Raw genomic sequence first — 17,898 nt, 5'->3', positions numbered from 1 at the left:
GTTATGTCTCCAGGACAGTTTTAATTACTTTTCAAGAAAAAGCCTTGCTGATATTGGGTAGGGTCTCAGAATATTATTCCTACAACATTCTATGTATGTATATGTGTGTGCACATGTATGTGTGTGTATGCATGTGTGCATATGTATAGTAATTGTGTTCCATTCTCTTTCTTAAATTACTTATGATCTTATCATCTTAAATTCCCAAATGGCTACATTTTTTTTTTGCATCAGAGCATATTACATGTAGTAGTATACCTGCAAAAGTCAAATCCATCAAAGAAGAGGTATAAAAAAGGGTTCAGCCATATCTGGATAATTCCTTGGCATTACAAATATGATTCTCCCCTCTCCTTGCTCTCTACCATAACACCTCAGATAGAAATGACTTGGTATGCTTGTACATTTCTGTTTCTCTCTTCAATTTCTGTTCTAGAGATATAATTTTATCTGTTTTTTATGTAGTGAGGGCTCTAGAAATGTACATTGTTTATTTACTTTATTAAACGCTTCTGCTAGATATAGTAAACTCATCGTATGTCTTGTATCACTTTATGTTGATGTTTGTGGTCATGGAGCTAGAAATTCTTCAGGGAAAGTAGCGTTATATAATCATTATTTGTACTCCAAGAAGTGGGGTTTACTTTTAGCTAAAGATCAGGTTTTAGATGGAAAAGTATGGACCAATCAAAACTGAGAACAGGGCCATGAAATAGAAATCAGTCTCAGAATTTCCCAGCCTACTCTAAAACATCAGTAAGAGACAATGTATTTAATTCCAGTTTCTTGAAATATACTTGGCCAGTTATGACTAGCTTTATAATTTACTATGTTTACCTTTTACTAGTTTTACTGTGTAAGTCATATGCATGCTGCCAAAAGGGAGAAATATGTTTTACCCTTTTATGCATAAAACTTGATTTTCCATATTAAATTTCTGTTTCCTTATTGGGATATCTATCTAATGTATGTTTTCAGTCATACCTGAGAAATTAACTTTGTAATTTGACTTTATCAAACTTTCTAAAGAAAGTCTTTCATCTTAATTTGAATTCAATATAGATTGAGTGTTTTCTTTGATTTTTTTTTTCCCAACAGGTATGCCCAGTTACAACAGCTTCTATGTTTTCTGCAAAGGAGACTGTCAAGATGTTCAGCCAGGAAAACTCAGGGTACGGTGCAGCACCTGTAAACAGTCAACGCTGACCTTGGACCAGGTAAGGAAAGACTCTGTCCAAAAGGATACAGTCTAGAAAAGCATGGCGCATTTCCCCTCAGGGTTTCTTTTGTTGTTGGTGTTATTTTGTTTATCACTTTATCATAATGGGTCATTGACAGGCAGCATCTCTTGATTATATTCATCTCCCCTTAGAGTTTTATTTACAGGGCACAATGATAGACTGTTTTAACTCAGGCCTAATCCAGAGCAACCAGTGAGGTTTGGTCTTCTCTTTATAATTCAGCATTCCAGAAGAGTACCTTTCGGACCAAAGTCTGTGCTAGGTAATGCAAAGTGGTAAATAGCAAGAAGTATGTGTTCATGCATACACTTCTAAAAAATGTAATCCAAAAAGGACATCAGGTTTGCAAAAGAGTATCTCCCCCTCCTCTCCAGCAAAGATACTAATAATAAATTTATTATATAACTTTTTTTTTTTACCTTTTGGAGGGCAATTGGGGTCAAGTAACTTGCCCAAGGTACCATGGCTAGTTTTTTTGTGTGGGTGTTAAGTGTCTAAGGCTGGAACCAAACTCAGGTCCTCCCAACTGCGGGGCCAGAGCTTTACTCACTGCACCACCTAGATGCCCCTTATACAACATTATTATGAGACATAATGTTGTATGTATATTTTTATTATATAAAACCATTATATTTAGAGGCTGCATTATGGATATCATGAGAATGAACGCATGTAAAATTTCAGTGAATATTTTAATATTGTTGTAAAAGGAAATTTTGACCTTTGTCATACTGGAAAAAAAAAAAACAACACAAAAACAAACAAACCACTTTACCTTCCTTTTTGGTGACCTTAAACATTATAGGATTGTACAGTAGTTTCTCTATATATAAAAGTATGCATTGTCACATTGTGGAAAAAGGACTATATTTGTATCAGAGTTCAAATCATGCCTCTTTTATTTATTATTGACATTACCTTGGACAAATCCTTTTTATTTTCAGTCCTCTTAATTTTCTTATCTATAAAATAAAGAACTGGAGTAGAAATTTTCTGAAGTTCCTTCTAGCTTTAAATTCTATGATTATAATAAGGCACCAGAAATCTGAGAATGTGTGAATATTGATTTCCTCATTTTGACTTATTTTGTTTTGCATTATTCAGATACTAGGAGGGAGGAAGAAATAGCAATGTTGGGGGGGCAGTATTGTTCACTTTTAGAAATTTCTATGATAGTTTTCCCCCTCACTATAAACTTTCAACAAAAGAGGGAATAGAAATGTATTTTTGAAAAAAACAGTAGTATCCCTAAGTTAAGTCAACAAATCAAAAAAGATTTATGCAAATCATGCAAACATTATGAAGCTTATAAATCTTCTGTTCCTCTCTTTCTTGTTTAACTGTATGAGAATTTCAACCAGCGTATTTCTACAGTCCTTATTCATCTTGAAGAGAAATGTGTGGTGTGGGGAATGTGTGATGCATTTACTTGATTCAGAAAATATCATAAGTAAGAAAAATATTAATGACCACAACTACAAAACACTTTTCACACAAATAAAGTCAGATCTAACTAATTGGAAAAATATCAATTGCTCATGGCTGGGTTGAGGAATATAATAAAAATGACAATTTTACCTAAATTAAATTATATATGTAGTGCCATACCAATTAATTTACCAAAAAAAACCTACTTCATAGAGCTAGAAAAAATAGTAACAAAATTCATTTGGAAGAATAAACGGTCCAGAATATCAAGGGAATTAATGAAAAGAAATGCTAGGGAAGGTAGACAAGCTATACCAGATTTCAATCTGTATTATAAAGCAGCAGTCATCAAAACTACTTGGTACTAGCTGAGGAATATAGTAGTGGATCAATGGAATAGATTAGGCACAAGAGATTCAGAAGTCAAAGACTATAGTAATCTATTATTTGATAAACCCCAAGGCCCTCGTTTTTGGGATAAGAACTCACTATTTGACAAAAACTGCTGGGAAAGCTGGAAAATAGTATGGCAGAACCTGGGCATAGACCATTATATAACACTGTATACCAAAATCAAGTCTAAAGGGGTGCATGATCTAGGTATAAAGGTTGATACTGTAAGTAGTCTCGGAAAACAAGGAATAGTTTACCTGTCAGATTTGTGGAGAGGGAAAGACTTTATGACTAAACAAGAATTAGAGAACATTATAAAATGTAAAATGGATAATTTTGACTACATGAAATTGAAAAGCTTCTGTACAAACAAAGCCAATGTAACCAAGATTAAGAGGGAGGTGGGAAATTGGGAAAGAATCTTTACAACCTATGTCTCTGACAAAGGACTCATTTCTAAAATATACAGAGAATTGAGTCAAATTTATAAGAATACAAGCCATTCCCCAATTGATAAATGGTCAAAGGATATGAACAGGCAATTTTCAGAGAAAGAAATTAAAGATATCTATAAGCACATGAAGAAATGCTCTAAATCACTATTGATTAGAGAAATGCAAATCAAAACAACTCTGAGGTACCACATCTCACCAGTCAGATTGGCTAAGATGACAAAACAGGAAAATGACAAATGCTGGGGAGGATGTGGGCAAATTGGAACACTAATGCATTGCTGGTGGAGTTGTGAACTGATCCAGCCTTTCTGGAGAGCAATCTGGAATTATGCCCAAAGGGCTATAAATAATTTCATATCTGTTGACCCAGCAATACCACTCCTAGGGTTGTATCCCAAAGAGATCATAGAAGTGGGAGGAAGACCCACATATACAAAAATGTTTATAGCAGCTCTTTTTGTGGTGGCAAAGAATTGGAAATTAACGGGGTGCCCATCAATTGGAGAATGGCTGAACAAGTTGTGGTATATGCATGTTATGGAATACTATTGCACTATAAAAACGAGGAACAGATGGACTTCATATTTACCTGGGGAGGCTTATACGAACTGATGCTGAGTGAGAAGAGTAGAACCAGGAGGAATTTGTACACAATTACAGACACAACTTATATGTGATGACCAACTTTGATAGACTGGACTCTTCTCAGCAATGCAGTGTTATAAGTCAATCCCAAAATATTCATGATGGAGAGAAATGTGTGCATCCAGAGAAAGAACTAGAAAGGACTGAGTTTATATCCAGATGGAAGCAAAATACCTGATCTTTTTCCTTTTCTTGTTTGGTTTTATGTCCCCTTATGATTTATCATTCCATCTGATACAATCCGTCTTTATAACCTGACTAATGTATAATGTGAAAGTAAAAAAAAAAAGAAAAAGAAAAATATTAGAGGAGTGATTAGATAGGACCCTTAGTCCAAAGTTTCTGAAACTTTCCTCATGGCTGATTTATTTTCATCTTTCTGCTATTTGTGGTTGTTTTAAGCATTTCACACGTTCATCTAGGCAGCTTAGCTTTGTTAGAGCATGATGCTAATGGAGATGACCATGGGGATTTCAATTTCTTTATAAGTAGAACATAACTCTGTTTCGTTAACAGCCAAAGGCTGCCCTGATGCTCTCAACAGTCTGTCTTCCATTCGTTATTCATTCATTAATCCAAAAAATGTTCAGTGTCTGTTCTGTGTAAAGCATTGTGGTAGGTACTATAAAAGGATATAGAGCTTAGTAATACATAGGTCCTATCTTCAGGGAACTTGTTTATGACAAAAATAATTTAAGGTATGATATAAAAGTTTAATGAGGTATGATACCAATGCAGGGTCAGAAAGCGAGACTGGGTAAGAGAGGAATGTTGACTCAGTGGAGCTGATAAAGCACGTGACTTGTGAATAGTGGCAAAAAGTATCTGTTTTATGCGTGGATGACAGTAACTTCTTTTAGGGCTGTATTTTCCAGATCGTTTATTATTAATCACCTTCTACTATTCTAAAAAATAATGTCCCAGGAACACCTCATGTATCTGCACTGGGGGCCTCCATATCCTTTGCTTCCCTGAGAAAATGTACATCCTATAATTCACTGAGAGTTCAGGCTGCTTCTCCACTAGCTGTTCCTCTCGTGCCACTCATACATTTGTTCCAAGGCCACCAAACAGTTCTATGGAGTTTTCTAGGGGTTGTCTTCCAGTTCCTCAAGCTGTTCATATGCAAATCAGATGTTGGGAAACTACCCTTGAATTCTATTTATCTGAATAAAGCCTTGTCTTCAAGGGACTGCTTTTTCACAACTTTCTCACTAGTGTCCTTATTTCTATCTCTTCCCACCATCAAAATTGTCCAAATCCAAAAGGACCATCTTCTTTGAGGCACATTATCTCATTTGCTCTGCTCAGCTACTTCGTGAAATAGATATTATTTATATCTGTACTTCAGTGGATTTGTGACCTCACTAATGCAGGTGCTCCCTTGACCAATGAAATTCACAGCTCACCCTTTCTTTCTCTTTCTGCACAGTTCTAGCCATATACTTTTATAAATTTGCCATGCAAGATTTAGCATATCTTCATATATTGGGGAACTTTTCTCTAGGCCTTTTGACATTCATTACCAATGCACAAAATTCTTTGGAGATAGTAGCCTCTGTTTTATAGCCATATAACATCACTGGGAGAATACTCTTATTAAAAAGATGGGTTTTTATGCTTGGGAGTAGCTTGGAATCCTCTGGGAAACTATTAAATCCAGCCTGCTGTCTTCTTCATCTTTAATTCCATGTTCAGCTCACTGCCCACCTCTACTGCTTACTCAAAATATATGGACTGACATACTAACGCATACAAATGTTCATTCAACTACATGACATTCACCTTCTAGATAAAAGCACTTCTTGATTCATGTTTTGGTTTTTTTTCCTTGCCCTGGTTATGTGCCTGGTCTCTTCCATGTTCATGGATTTCACTGATGAAGACCTGTGATAGTTTAACACAGTAACACAAAGATTGATGAATTGGAAGCCTCTGCCATCCATTTATGGACACTAAACCTCTTCCTGTAGGAGGGGTACTCATGGTGTCCAACACCTTTGTTGTACACATGTCTCTTTTATTCTTTGTTCTATATTGCTGATAAGAGCTCATTAGGTGCCTAATTTGCTAGGTGGTATGGTGAATAGAGACCTAGGTCTAGAGTCATAAGAACTGACTTCCAAAATGGCCTCAACTGTGTGACCCCAGACAAATCATTTAACCTTTATCTTCTGTTTCCTCGGATCTAGATAATAACAGCACCTACCTACCGTGTTTCCCCGATAATAAGACCTATCCCGAAAATAAGCCCTCCCCTTACTGTGTAAGATTCCTCTAAAATAAGCCCTCCCCTGAAAATAAGCCCTATTGAGATTGCTACTGTAGTGAAGGTGATCCCCTGCACTACATGCTACATTACGGTACCCTCTGTATGCACTGTCCCCCACTCCCCCCGTGAAAGGCACGCTGCGCTCCGAGCTGCATCCAATCGGAGCTGCAGCAGTGAGCACGTCATCCTGCTCTTCCCCAGTGATTTGCTTATTGAATAAAGGTACATTTTTTTTGTTCACATTTACCTGTTTATTAAAATTGCTGTCAATGTTCATTAAAATAAGACCTCCCCTGAAAATAAGCCCTCTGGTGTTTTTCTGTCCAAAAAAATTAATAAGACAGTGTCTTATTATCGGGGAAACACGGTATAAGGGTTGTCGTGAGGATCAAATGAGATATTTGTAATATACTCTTAGCACAGCATCTGACACATAGTAGGTACTTAATAAATGCTTTCCTTCCCATTGTGTACAGTTATTACTGTGATCACATCTCTCAAAGATTCTTGTATAATCATAATGTATATATAGAACCCCCTTTTATGGAGAGCTTCACCAACAATTTCACATATTACAGATATGGAAACTGAGGCTCCCAATTGCATTGCACAGAAGTAGGACTGACTGGAATCTAAGCTTTCTAGCCAGTGTTCTTTCCTTTACACCATTGTGCCAAATTAGTTCATCTCACAAGCTTTTTTTTTAACAGTACGTGAGATTTCACATGAAAAGCAAAGCTTTTTTCTCACAAAGGGGGCAAATTGCTAATCCCAAGGTGCTGTATCTTCTAAACCAAGACTGACCCTATTCAACATCTTTTTGCCTTTACTTAGATTTTAGACTTCAGTAGAAGCAGAAATGAGAGAATTATTGCCTCCCAGAAGTTTGGCTGATTTTTGCTCACAATCACTCTAATTACTTTATCTCAAAAAGAACTTTATCTTTGCCACTCTAATGAGATACTGTGCCAGGGAATAATATTAAAGCTAAAAGGTTTCTGATGAGAAATGAGGCAATAAATAGAAAAAGATGTAAAGTGCCTAGCATGATGGATTTTATTTGAAATGGGCTTATAGATTGGGAACAATTTATGTGGTGAACTATGGTAAGAAATATAGCTTAAATATATAATCGTTCCCAAAACTTAATATTTGTTGCAGATTAATTGTTGGTCAGGAGAGTCAGCTTAATTCTTTTAATAACAAAACTTACTCTCACATCTGTGTAATAAAATTTTATCTTTTAAAGACTCGGACAATTACTTGCTTAAGTGTTGTTAAACTCACAGTTCTGCTTTAATATAATAATTTATATTTCCTAAATTTATGTATTTTTCTGCCTTATGTAGTAGGTTTGGTAATTAAATGTTTCAGGAGTTTCTAAAGAAAACTTCTTAATTTGCCAGTAATGTTTTACCATTTGGCAGCTCTTCATATTTCTGCATTGGGGTCTTATACGAATATGTTAAATTAATAGAAGATTGTGGGGTCACAATTGATACACACACACATACACTTGCATCAGTGTCAAACAGGGAGACAGACTTTTGCCTCATATGCTTGTTTCCACCCTTCTTCAGGTACAGAATGACCAATGGCAGCCCCTCACTGTTCCCCAAGAGAACAAATACATGCTCTCATTATTGGATTGTTTTGGCTAAACCCCTTGAGAGATATAGATAATCTCACATGAGGTTAGAGGAAATCTGGATTTCCCACGGCACTGTGGCCACATCTATGTTTCAAATGAGAAACTATTCCATATCTTTCTTATGCTCTTTTGGGAAATAAGAATCCTACATACTCCAGGAAGAAGCACCCTCATGCCTGATGGTGAGAAAGTCTGCATTATCCAATCCTTCTCTTTAGCCTTCCCCTTTCCTGTCTCCTTTTTCTTCCATTCTTTCCTTTTCTCTTTTTTCTCTCTATTTCCTTCCATGTCCCCTTTTGGGTGTTCAATCAATTTGCTTATCTGACAGGATGATCCAATTTTGTCACCAGCAGCTCTTTGTTGCATAGTCCCCACCATTTACTCTAAAAGTATTTCCCATCTCCAAGTATACACCTGTGGCTACTAATCCCTACAGTTTTCAGGATCTGTCCTCAGGATACTTCCTCCTAAGCTTTACCAACCTATTTCTTCATGTTCCCTTCTTTAAGGATATTGACACCAGCTCTCCTGTCCTTGACATGTTTATGTGACTTAGCCTGTCCACAGAATCATTTTTATTCACATGAAATATTAAAACATAGACAAGAGTACCCACATTCATTCTCATGGTATTCAGAAACTATATTGGTGAAAATTAAAGCTAAACCTTTTAAAGCAGAATAAAATGCCTTGTCTCTCAACTACTTCTGCTGCTGTAGTTGCTTGTTAGATAGCTAGCTTTCCTTTATGTAGAACTTTAATGTCTGCAAAGTATTTTACAAATACTCTCCATTTTAATCCTTATAACACACTTGAGGTAGGTGCTGTTATCTCCCTTCTATCTAATTGTCTCTACCCTATTCCATCTACCTACTTGCCTCTTATACTGTAAGCCCAGTGATAGATGAGTTCTAAGCTTCTGTAAGAATGGTGACTAGGATAGAAGCTGTCCATAGTTTTGAATCTTCTGAAACCTCAGAACTAAGACTAAGAACTCCCTTCATTTATTCACTTTGTTCATTCATTTAATTCATTTGATTCCACCTGCACTCAGTGCAGGCATGGAGCCAATAATAAAAAAAAAAATCCCAGAATTGTGATCATGGCTATTTCAATGATACTTTAGCCCCACTCTACACCAGCATTTCTGGAACAGTGAGTAGCAGAATGCCCAAGGTAAAATTTATTGTTTAAGAAAATAAAAGCTGATGTGGAAGATTATGTCTGGTTTCTCAGAGAGTATCTACTTCTGATCAGCATAACAGTTGCAGGAAATGGTAGTGAAACTACCTGTATTGGGGATTTGATGTTAATTTTGCTAGCCTGTCAGTTAAACCTTCTGCACACCTCCTGAAGGCAAAAGATAGGAGCTGCAATTAAAATGGTCTGTTATTGTTTTCATCCACATGGGAGCTGCCTTGTACTAAAATGATCACCACATTGATCACTAGTGCTGACTGTTTTGATAGTAGCCATTAATATATGTGTATTTCAACATTAATTTTAAAAAATTTTGCGTTCTGAATTGTCTTCATCCTGCAAGCCCTCCCCCCACACCCATTGAGAAGGCAAGAAATATATTAATTATACACATGAAGTCATGCAAAACATATTTCCGTATTGACGACATTGGAAAAAAAAAAGATTAAGAAAGTGAAAAAAGCATGCTTGAATTTGCGCTCAGAATTCATCATTTCTCTCTCAGAAGGTGGAAAGCATTTTTTATCATGGGTCCCTTGGAAAGACAATAGCCAAATTTTTATTTTGGCTGAGGAGTTTCCTTCACAACATTCGCTTAAAAATTGGGTATGAGATACTTAAAAACTAGTATGCTGGAAGGCCAACTGCATCTCACAATCATTTCCCTTTTAATTGGCATGAGCAAGTTCATTCTTTTAATGACTGGTGTATTAGCCACCAGTTCCAGAAGTTGCTTTTTGTCATGAAATCATAGCATCACAGAAATGAAGAGTTCTTGAAATCTATCTAGTCCAATTCATACTTATGCTTGCACCCCTCTGCATATTCACCAGCAAGTGGTAATCCAGTGTGCTTTTGAAAACCTTCAGGGAGGAAGAATATACAACCTCCTTATGAAACTCGTTTTGCCTTTTTGAAAACTTTAGGCTGAAATGTCTCCACAATTTTGGTCAAATGTTCTTTGTTCTACCCTCAGGAGTCAGGCAGGGGTCTAAACTCTTCCAAACAATACCTTTTCAAATACTTAACACCAGCTATTTCTTTAAGTCTTCTCAGGTCTAAACATATCCAGTTCCTTTTCACTGGTCTCTCATGGCTTGTTCTCTCATTCTCTCACTATCCTTGTTGCTATCTTCTGGGTGCATTCCATCCTGTCAAAATTTTCCCTGAAATGTATTTCTCACTTTAAGAAGTAGTATTTCAAATGTAATCTGACTATAACAGAGAACAACAGGGCTTTCAGCTTCCTAAGATGATATACAATGCAATGTAGAACAGTATGTCTTCCATATTAGATGAAAAGCAGTCATTATTTACAGTATTTTACTGGTCCTGGTATACTTCTTTAGGTCTAGAGGAACTTAGAAGACAGTCCTGACATGATAAAGACATGCCAGGGGTCAGAAGCTGATCATGAGAATGAGCTTTCATTCTGTCTTCATGTAGGCTTTTGAGGTGCTACTTGTACTTAATATTGGGAAAAGTCAGGTGAAAGAGGCAACAAAATTGAATGGGGAGACATGCCAACAAAAACCAACATGGCCAAAACTTGTGGTTACAACTGTTTTCTAAAACAGTTCAAACTTTATATTCTAGTTAGATTATTATTATATATTATATATGTTATATGTAATATATAATATATATTATATATGATAGGGTACAGTCTATACTCTAGTAGAATTGGTAGTCAGTACAAAATCACTGGATTTGGATTTAGGAGAGACCTGTGTTCAGTTGCACTTATGTTTTATAGCTGTGTGACCCCAGGCAAGAAATATGCAGATTGTTTTGTGAATGAGCATATGTCATTTCAAAATTAAGAACTGTTATTTTCTTATACTCAGAGGTTAAATATTAGAATCCATTCCTGTGGGATATATGCTACCATATTGCTTCTGCTACTGGGTCTTTTTTCGGTATTAAACCAGCAATGAATGAATGAAACAATACTTGTTATAAAATGCCAGTATCATTTGTCTAGTTATTCCTACATGTCACTTCCGAGCAATGAGATGCTGTGTGAATGTAACTGATATGTGTATCTATTTGACCTTGTATAAGACTTATTAAGGTCTTATTTGGATTAAGAATTAGTTTGGTACAATAGGTTAATTCAGTTTTTCTTTGCATGTAAAGTAAAAGCTTCAACAATCTAATTGGGGACAAATGAAAATGAATTTAATAGTCTTATCCTATTCCATAGCGGACACTTTATCTTAAAAAAAAATTTAATACATTAGCTAGGCTGCCTTTGCTTTAAAAAAGAAAAAAAAAGGTTGGATTAGGAAAGTGGATGTCGATTTGGACCTAGATGTGTTTTCAGAGTTACAGGAAGGAGCTATTCTACAAAAAGTATTTGTACTTATGCATGCATGGTGTCTTCCATCTGGGAATATCAAGCTACTTTGAAAAATGCATCATTAAGCAGGATGGGAAATGGAGAGGTTAATTGACTTTACTTAGGTCACACAGTGAGACAGGAGCCAAACTGAGAATTAAGTCTAGGAATCTTGATTTTACTTCTTATTAAAACTGCTCGGTGATACTCTGCCTACACAGACTGGACCAAAGTGATTTTCCTACAAGAGCTGAGGGAGGAAATAGAGCCTCTACATGGGGTCTTTTTTCTGAAAAAAAAAAAAAAAAAAGATATCCATTTACCAAATTGGTATATGAAAAAAAACAAAAGAAAAAATCCACTACCACCAAACACCGTGTATGTTTATGTACTCTCTCGTTCTCTGTCACTTACACTCACACACACATGCACAAATGTGTATGTGCACACATGCAGACATGCTATTTTAATCTTGCGAAGTATTTTCCTTACAATTAATCTGTGAGATGGTTACTGTAAATATTTTCTTCATGTTTATAGATGAGCAAAATGAGGCTTTTAGAGGTTAAATTACATATCTAAAGTCATACATTTAGTAAGTGTCTTTAGAATGATTCTAATCTAGACCTCCAATTTGTACTGTTATATTTTGTCCAATATTCCAGGCTATCAGAAAGTAAGGGAAAAGGGAAGATTGTCTAGATGTATATAGCTTTGTCCTAATGAAAGGAAAGTGATAAAATGGAAAGGACTGGTTTTGACAGGAAAACTACAGGCAGAGTTTACAGTAGAAACCTATTTTGGTGACTTTAAAAAAAGTGTGTGTGTGTGTGTTGTGTGTATGTGTGAGAGAGAGAGAGACAGGGAGAGAGACAGAGACAGAGAGACAGAGACAGAGAGAGACAGAGACAGGGAGAGAGACAGAGACAGAGAGACAGAGACAGAGAGAGACAGAGACAGGGAGAGAGAGAGAGACAGAGACAGAGACAGAGACAGAGACAGAGAGAGAGAGAGACAGAGACAGAGACAGAGACAGAGACAGGGAGAGAGAGAGAGAGAGAATAAGCTTATTAGAAGACATTGTTAATAAGAACAAGGTTAAGGTTTTGACCCTATATAAGTCAGTTATCTCCTCTTTTTCACAGCTATATCTCTAGCCCCAGTTGTTAAATGTTTCAAATTTAGAGTTCAGCAGAAGGCTATCAGACAGTTTTTAAGAAGTGAATTTTTTTCTTGAATGTCATAATGCCCTTGATATTTTTTTAGGTCTCCTTAGCCTTCAATTGAACATAGGGGGATTTGATATTAATTTAGCTAGCCTACCTAATAAAGCAGCTGCTCACCTTCTGTGTGTGAAGGCATAAGAAATGAGCTACAATTAAAATGATCAGAGCTGGCCTTCATTTGGAGGCGCATCAATGCCATATAAACACACAAGGTTAATTTTGTTCATGTTTTGGATAGGATATGGAACAACTGAAGGTCAGCAAGTCATATCTGGATGATATCTTGTGAATGGGAAATTCACATTTAAAATTTATTTGGATGCTGGGAAAATTTTCCGGGTTATATGGCAAGAGGAGGTTATCCCCTAGGAGTTCAAGGATGCCTTCATTGTCCATCTCTATAAAGGTAAAGGAAATAGATTGTCCTGCAACAATCACAGGGGGGGGGTCTCTCTTTTACTCATTGCTGGCAATATTCATGCCAGAGTCCTCCTTAATAGGCTGATCCTTCACCTGAAAGATGATCTACCTGAGAGCTAGTGTGGCTTCAGAAAGGGACAGGGAACAGTCGACATGGTGTTTGCTGCCTGACAACTCCAGGAGACATGCCAGGAAAAGAACAGAGGTCTGTACACAATGTTTGTAGATCTGGCCAAGGCCTTTGATACTGATAGTCTTGAGGGCTTATGGAAATTCTGTCAAAATTTGGCTGCTTAGAGAAGTTCATCAGTATTGTGCTTCAGTTCCATGACATAATGCTTGCCAGGGTTCTAGATAATGGACAGCACTCTGGTGCCTTCCCAGTCACCAAGGGAGTGAAAGAAGACTGTGTGCCTGCTCCCGTGATTTTTAGCATGATGTTTTCAGCCAGGTTGTCAAATGCTTTAAATGAGGATGAATACGGCATCAACGTCAGCTACCTCACTGATGGCAAATTCTTTAATTTGAAAAAGCTACAAGCCAAGACCAAAGTGGAGGGAGTGTTGGTGCTGTTTGCTGATGATTGTGCACTCTCAGTGGAGCTTCTGAGGCTGAGATGCAACAAAGTATGGATCAATTTGCTGCTGCTTGTGCAAATTTTGATCTAACAATTAACACCAAGAAAACACAAATGCTCCATCAGCCATCACCACACCATCCATACGCAAAACCATTGGTTACAACAAATGGAGAAGTTTTGAATGCTGTGGATTCACTTACCAAATGGAGAAGTTTTGAATGCTGTGGATTCACTTACCCTGGTAGTATACTTTCCAGTGTACACATTGATAATGAGGTTGACGCACACATTGCCAGAGCTGGCTCTGTGTTTGGGAGGCTCCAAAGGAAAGTATGGGACAGAAGGGGTATTAGACTGCTTACCAAGCTGAAGGTCTGCAGAGCCATTGTGCTGACCTCGTTGTATGCGTGTGAAACCTGGACAGTCTACCAGCACCATGTCAGGACACTGAATCACCTCCATTTGAATTGTCTTAGGAAGATTCTGAAGATCACCTGGCAGGATAAGGTACCAGACTCTGAGGTCCTTACGCTAACTAAACTGCCAGGCATTCAGACTCTGCTTCAGAGAGCACAACTCCGATGGGCTGGCCATGTTGTTTGATTGCAAAATGTATGCTTGTCAGAAAGACTATTTTATGGAGAACGCACACAGGGCAGGCATTCACATGGTGGTCAGAAGAAGGGATATAAGGACAATCTCAAGGTCTCTCTTAAGAATTGATTGTGTGACATGGGAGACACTGGCATAAGACCACTCAGCATGATATGCTCACATCAGAGAAAGTGCTGTCCTTTATGAGCAAAGCAGAATTGAAAGAGGTCAAATGAAACACAGTATGCACAAATTTAGAGTATCCACCCTAAATGTTAGCACGGACTATTTTTGTCTCACCTGTGTGGTAGAGCATTCTGAACTTGTATTGGTCTGATCAGCCAGTCAGATACATTGTAACTTGACTTTAGCATAGTGATGTCATTTTGGTTCTTTTTGAGAATGAAGTGCAACAACCAACCAGATGTGGGCATATGCTTATAAATAGTATTTATATTTTTAAAAATAAGTTTTTATTAATGTATTTTGTTTTGTTATATCACCATGATTTCATATAATACCCCTCCTTAATTCCTCCTAGAGAGAGAACCCATATGAAAATATAGTATTGTTAGGGCAGCTAGGTAGCGCAGTGAGTAAGAGCGCCAGCCCTGGAGTTGGGAGGACCCGGGATTGGTTCCAGCCTCAGATACTTAACACCCACATAAAAGAACTGGCTGTGTAACCTTGGGCAAGTTACTTAACCCCAAATTGCTTTAATATACATATATATATATATATATATATATATACACACACATATATATATAGTATTATTTAAGACAAAAAGAAAAGAAAAAGGAGGTGGTAAAGCATAACTGATATATATCTTGAAAAGGTTTGAAAATGGAAAGCACTTGTGAACATACTACCTCTACCTCTTCAAAGGTGTGGAGTGGGACTATCTTCTCATAGCTCTTCTTTTCAGCGATGCTTGTTGTTTATAATTTTGCAAAATTCACTTTTAATTTTTTGGTGGCCCTTTCCATTTACATATATATATATGTATATGTATGTATGTATGTATAATCATTTTGTATATTGTTTTGTTGACTAATTGCTTCACTCTACATCACTTCATATCGATCATTAGTTCCCATTTAGTGGTTTCAAAGACTTCATAAACATGGTTCAGGGTGTTTGAATGAAAAATTCTTTAATGACGCCTTAATCATTAAGTAACTTCTCAACTATATTACAAGTACATTTTTCCTTTAAATGCAACATGTTATTTTACTTTCTCAACCTATCATCACATTGTTTCCAAAATGCAAAGGTTGAATATTTGAATGCAAACTGAGTTCTGAAATGATGGTCATACTCATTCATATACCCCATCAAATGATGGTACATGCCCTCATTTGTATTTTGCAAATGCACCACAATTTCTCCCTCATTCTCCTCTGTTACTCTTCAATTGTATTTCATCATCTGTATAATCATGGGATCAAGATGTTACAAACATTAGCATTCTTATACTGTAAATGTCAAACTGTGTGAAAACCATGTTTTCTGAATATGCATTATCTTGAAACCATCACAAATCATCATAAATATTGGGTTTTGGTTTTTTTTGCTTTTTTTTGGAGGGGCAATTGGGGTAAAGTGACTTGCCCAAGTTTACACAGCTAGTTTTTGTGTTAAGTGTCTGAAGTCATATTTGAACTCAGGTCCTCTTGACTCCTGGGCTGGTGCTCTATTCACTGTGCCACCTAACCGCCCCTATAAATATTCTGTTGGAACAAACTTTTCATTATTATCTGCTTATGTCACTGTTCTTCTGTCTTGTAGATTTTCAAATGATCTTCTGGTTGACAACCCTGGTTAGTTGTTCAGATTATGAGACTGTAAAGCTGGTGTGCCAAGGGCAGAAGAGAAGAAAGTCATATCTTATGAAGGTTTTGCCTTGCAAAAGTTAGTTTACATATAAATATTTTTTAAAAAATAAAGCAAAATATATACATGGATTTTAAATAAATTTATCATTTAATAAAGCTCCTGTCTTAGCTAGTAGAAAAATAAATATTTTATATTGTAATTAGCTATTCATTTTTATTGATCAGGTTACTAAAAATAAAAAAAAATTAATTTCCACCAAGAAAGGTAATAAAATTTTTCTGCTACTTCCTAACACATTTTTGCATGAGCACACATTTTCACTTTATTCTCTTTTTAAATAAAAACATAGAAATAAACTTCATATGGAAACAAATTTAAGATTGGTGTTGATCCAAATATTGTGATCCTTAGTTTGAATAAAAGAGTTCAATATTGAAATTAAATTTATATATGGTTATTATAGTATGTTAAATTCTCCTAAGTTGTACTTTTTCATTCAAATGGTATTTAAATTCAACAAAACTTGTAAAAATTGGAATTAAGTGTAAAGTTTTGCAGATAATACTAAATCACTTGAAGTCTTGCTGGATTATTCTTAATTCCTGCAGAATGCCTCATATTTAATATTTGCATTTATTTTATAAGTAGAGTTTTTTAATCATTTTATAGATTTTAATTTTGATAGACTTAGCCCTTCTCAGCAAAGCAAGGACCTAAGACAATTCCAAAGGACATATTATGGAAAATGCCATCCACATCCAGAGAAAGAACTATGGAGTTGGAATGCAGAACAAAGCAGACTATTTTCTTTTTTGTTTTTATTTTTTTTCTTTCTTGTGGTTTTTCCTTTTCTTTATAATTCTTCAAAGTGCAAAATAACTAATGTGAAAATGTGTTTAATAGAAATGTATATGTAGAGCCCTCCCACACACACACACACAAAAGAATATATTTGTTTGTATGTTGTCTCCCCCCATTAGATTGTAAGGATCTTGAGGGCAGGAATTGTCTTTTTCATTTCTTTTTGTAACCTAAGCTCATAGATAGTGTCTCGTACATAGTAGGCACTTAATAAATGTTTATTGATTCATTGATACCTTAATTTATTTTTGTAATTTTTCTAACAGCTGTTACTGTGTCTTCTCATATTGAATTATTCAGTTAAAACCCCCAAGAGTTATTATTTTTTCCATGATTTTTTAAATTTTAAATGAAGAATATCACATTTTTTGTTTCAAGATTTTATCTCATTTTTAAAACATTTTAGCTATCAAGATCATTTGCAAACAAATTTTCATGTGTAATTTATTCTTTACAGATTTGTGTTATCTAAACAATTGATAAACACCTCTTGTATGTCTTTAATGGCAATTTAATTCGCAAAAGTATTTAAGGGGGCCAAGGCAAGTACATAGCCGCTGCCTTGCAACCAGATACATCCAAAGAGGTTGATACTGATCCATTCATCAACACTCAATGGGTTGTTTGATCAGCTACTTAATCTAAATAACCCAGCTATGAATCCAGCCCAAGATTTTCTACCTTGTCCACAATAATAATAAAGATTTTATCAGATAGCTGAAATCAAGATATAGTTTTGTGTCTTTCAGAGC

General features: G+C 36.0%; 1 protein-coding gene across 3 annotated transcripts in view; it reads left to right on the top strand.

The window, feature by feature from the left end:
- The window catches only part of PRKN (parkin RBR E3 ubiquitin protein ligase), a 1,996,139-nt gene that overhangs the window by 739,491 nt on the left and 1,238,750 nt on the right, over positions 1 to 17,898 (top strand). For all 3 annotated transcript variants that reach the window (XM_069070393.1, XM_069070394.1, XM_069070395.1), the window contains one exon: positions 1,099 to 1,217. In XM_069070393.1, coding sequence (XP_068926494.1) covers positions 1,099 to 1,217 — 119 coding nt within the window. The remainder of the gene's footprint in view (positions 1 to 1,098; positions 1,218 to 17,898) is intronic.

The sequence above is a fragment of the Petaurus breviceps genome, unplaced genomic scaffold (assembly GCF_028583685.1).
Source record: "Petaurus breviceps papuanus isolate PSGF00001 unplaced genomic scaffold, PetGlider_PUasm1.0 90808, whole genome shotgun sequence".
Lineage (NCBI taxonomy): Eukaryota > Metazoa > Chordata > Mammalia > Diprotodontia > Petauridae > Petaurus > Petaurus breviceps.
Note: the sequence above shows the minus strand (reverse complement) of the source record. Positions and strands in the feature narration are given on the sequence as shown.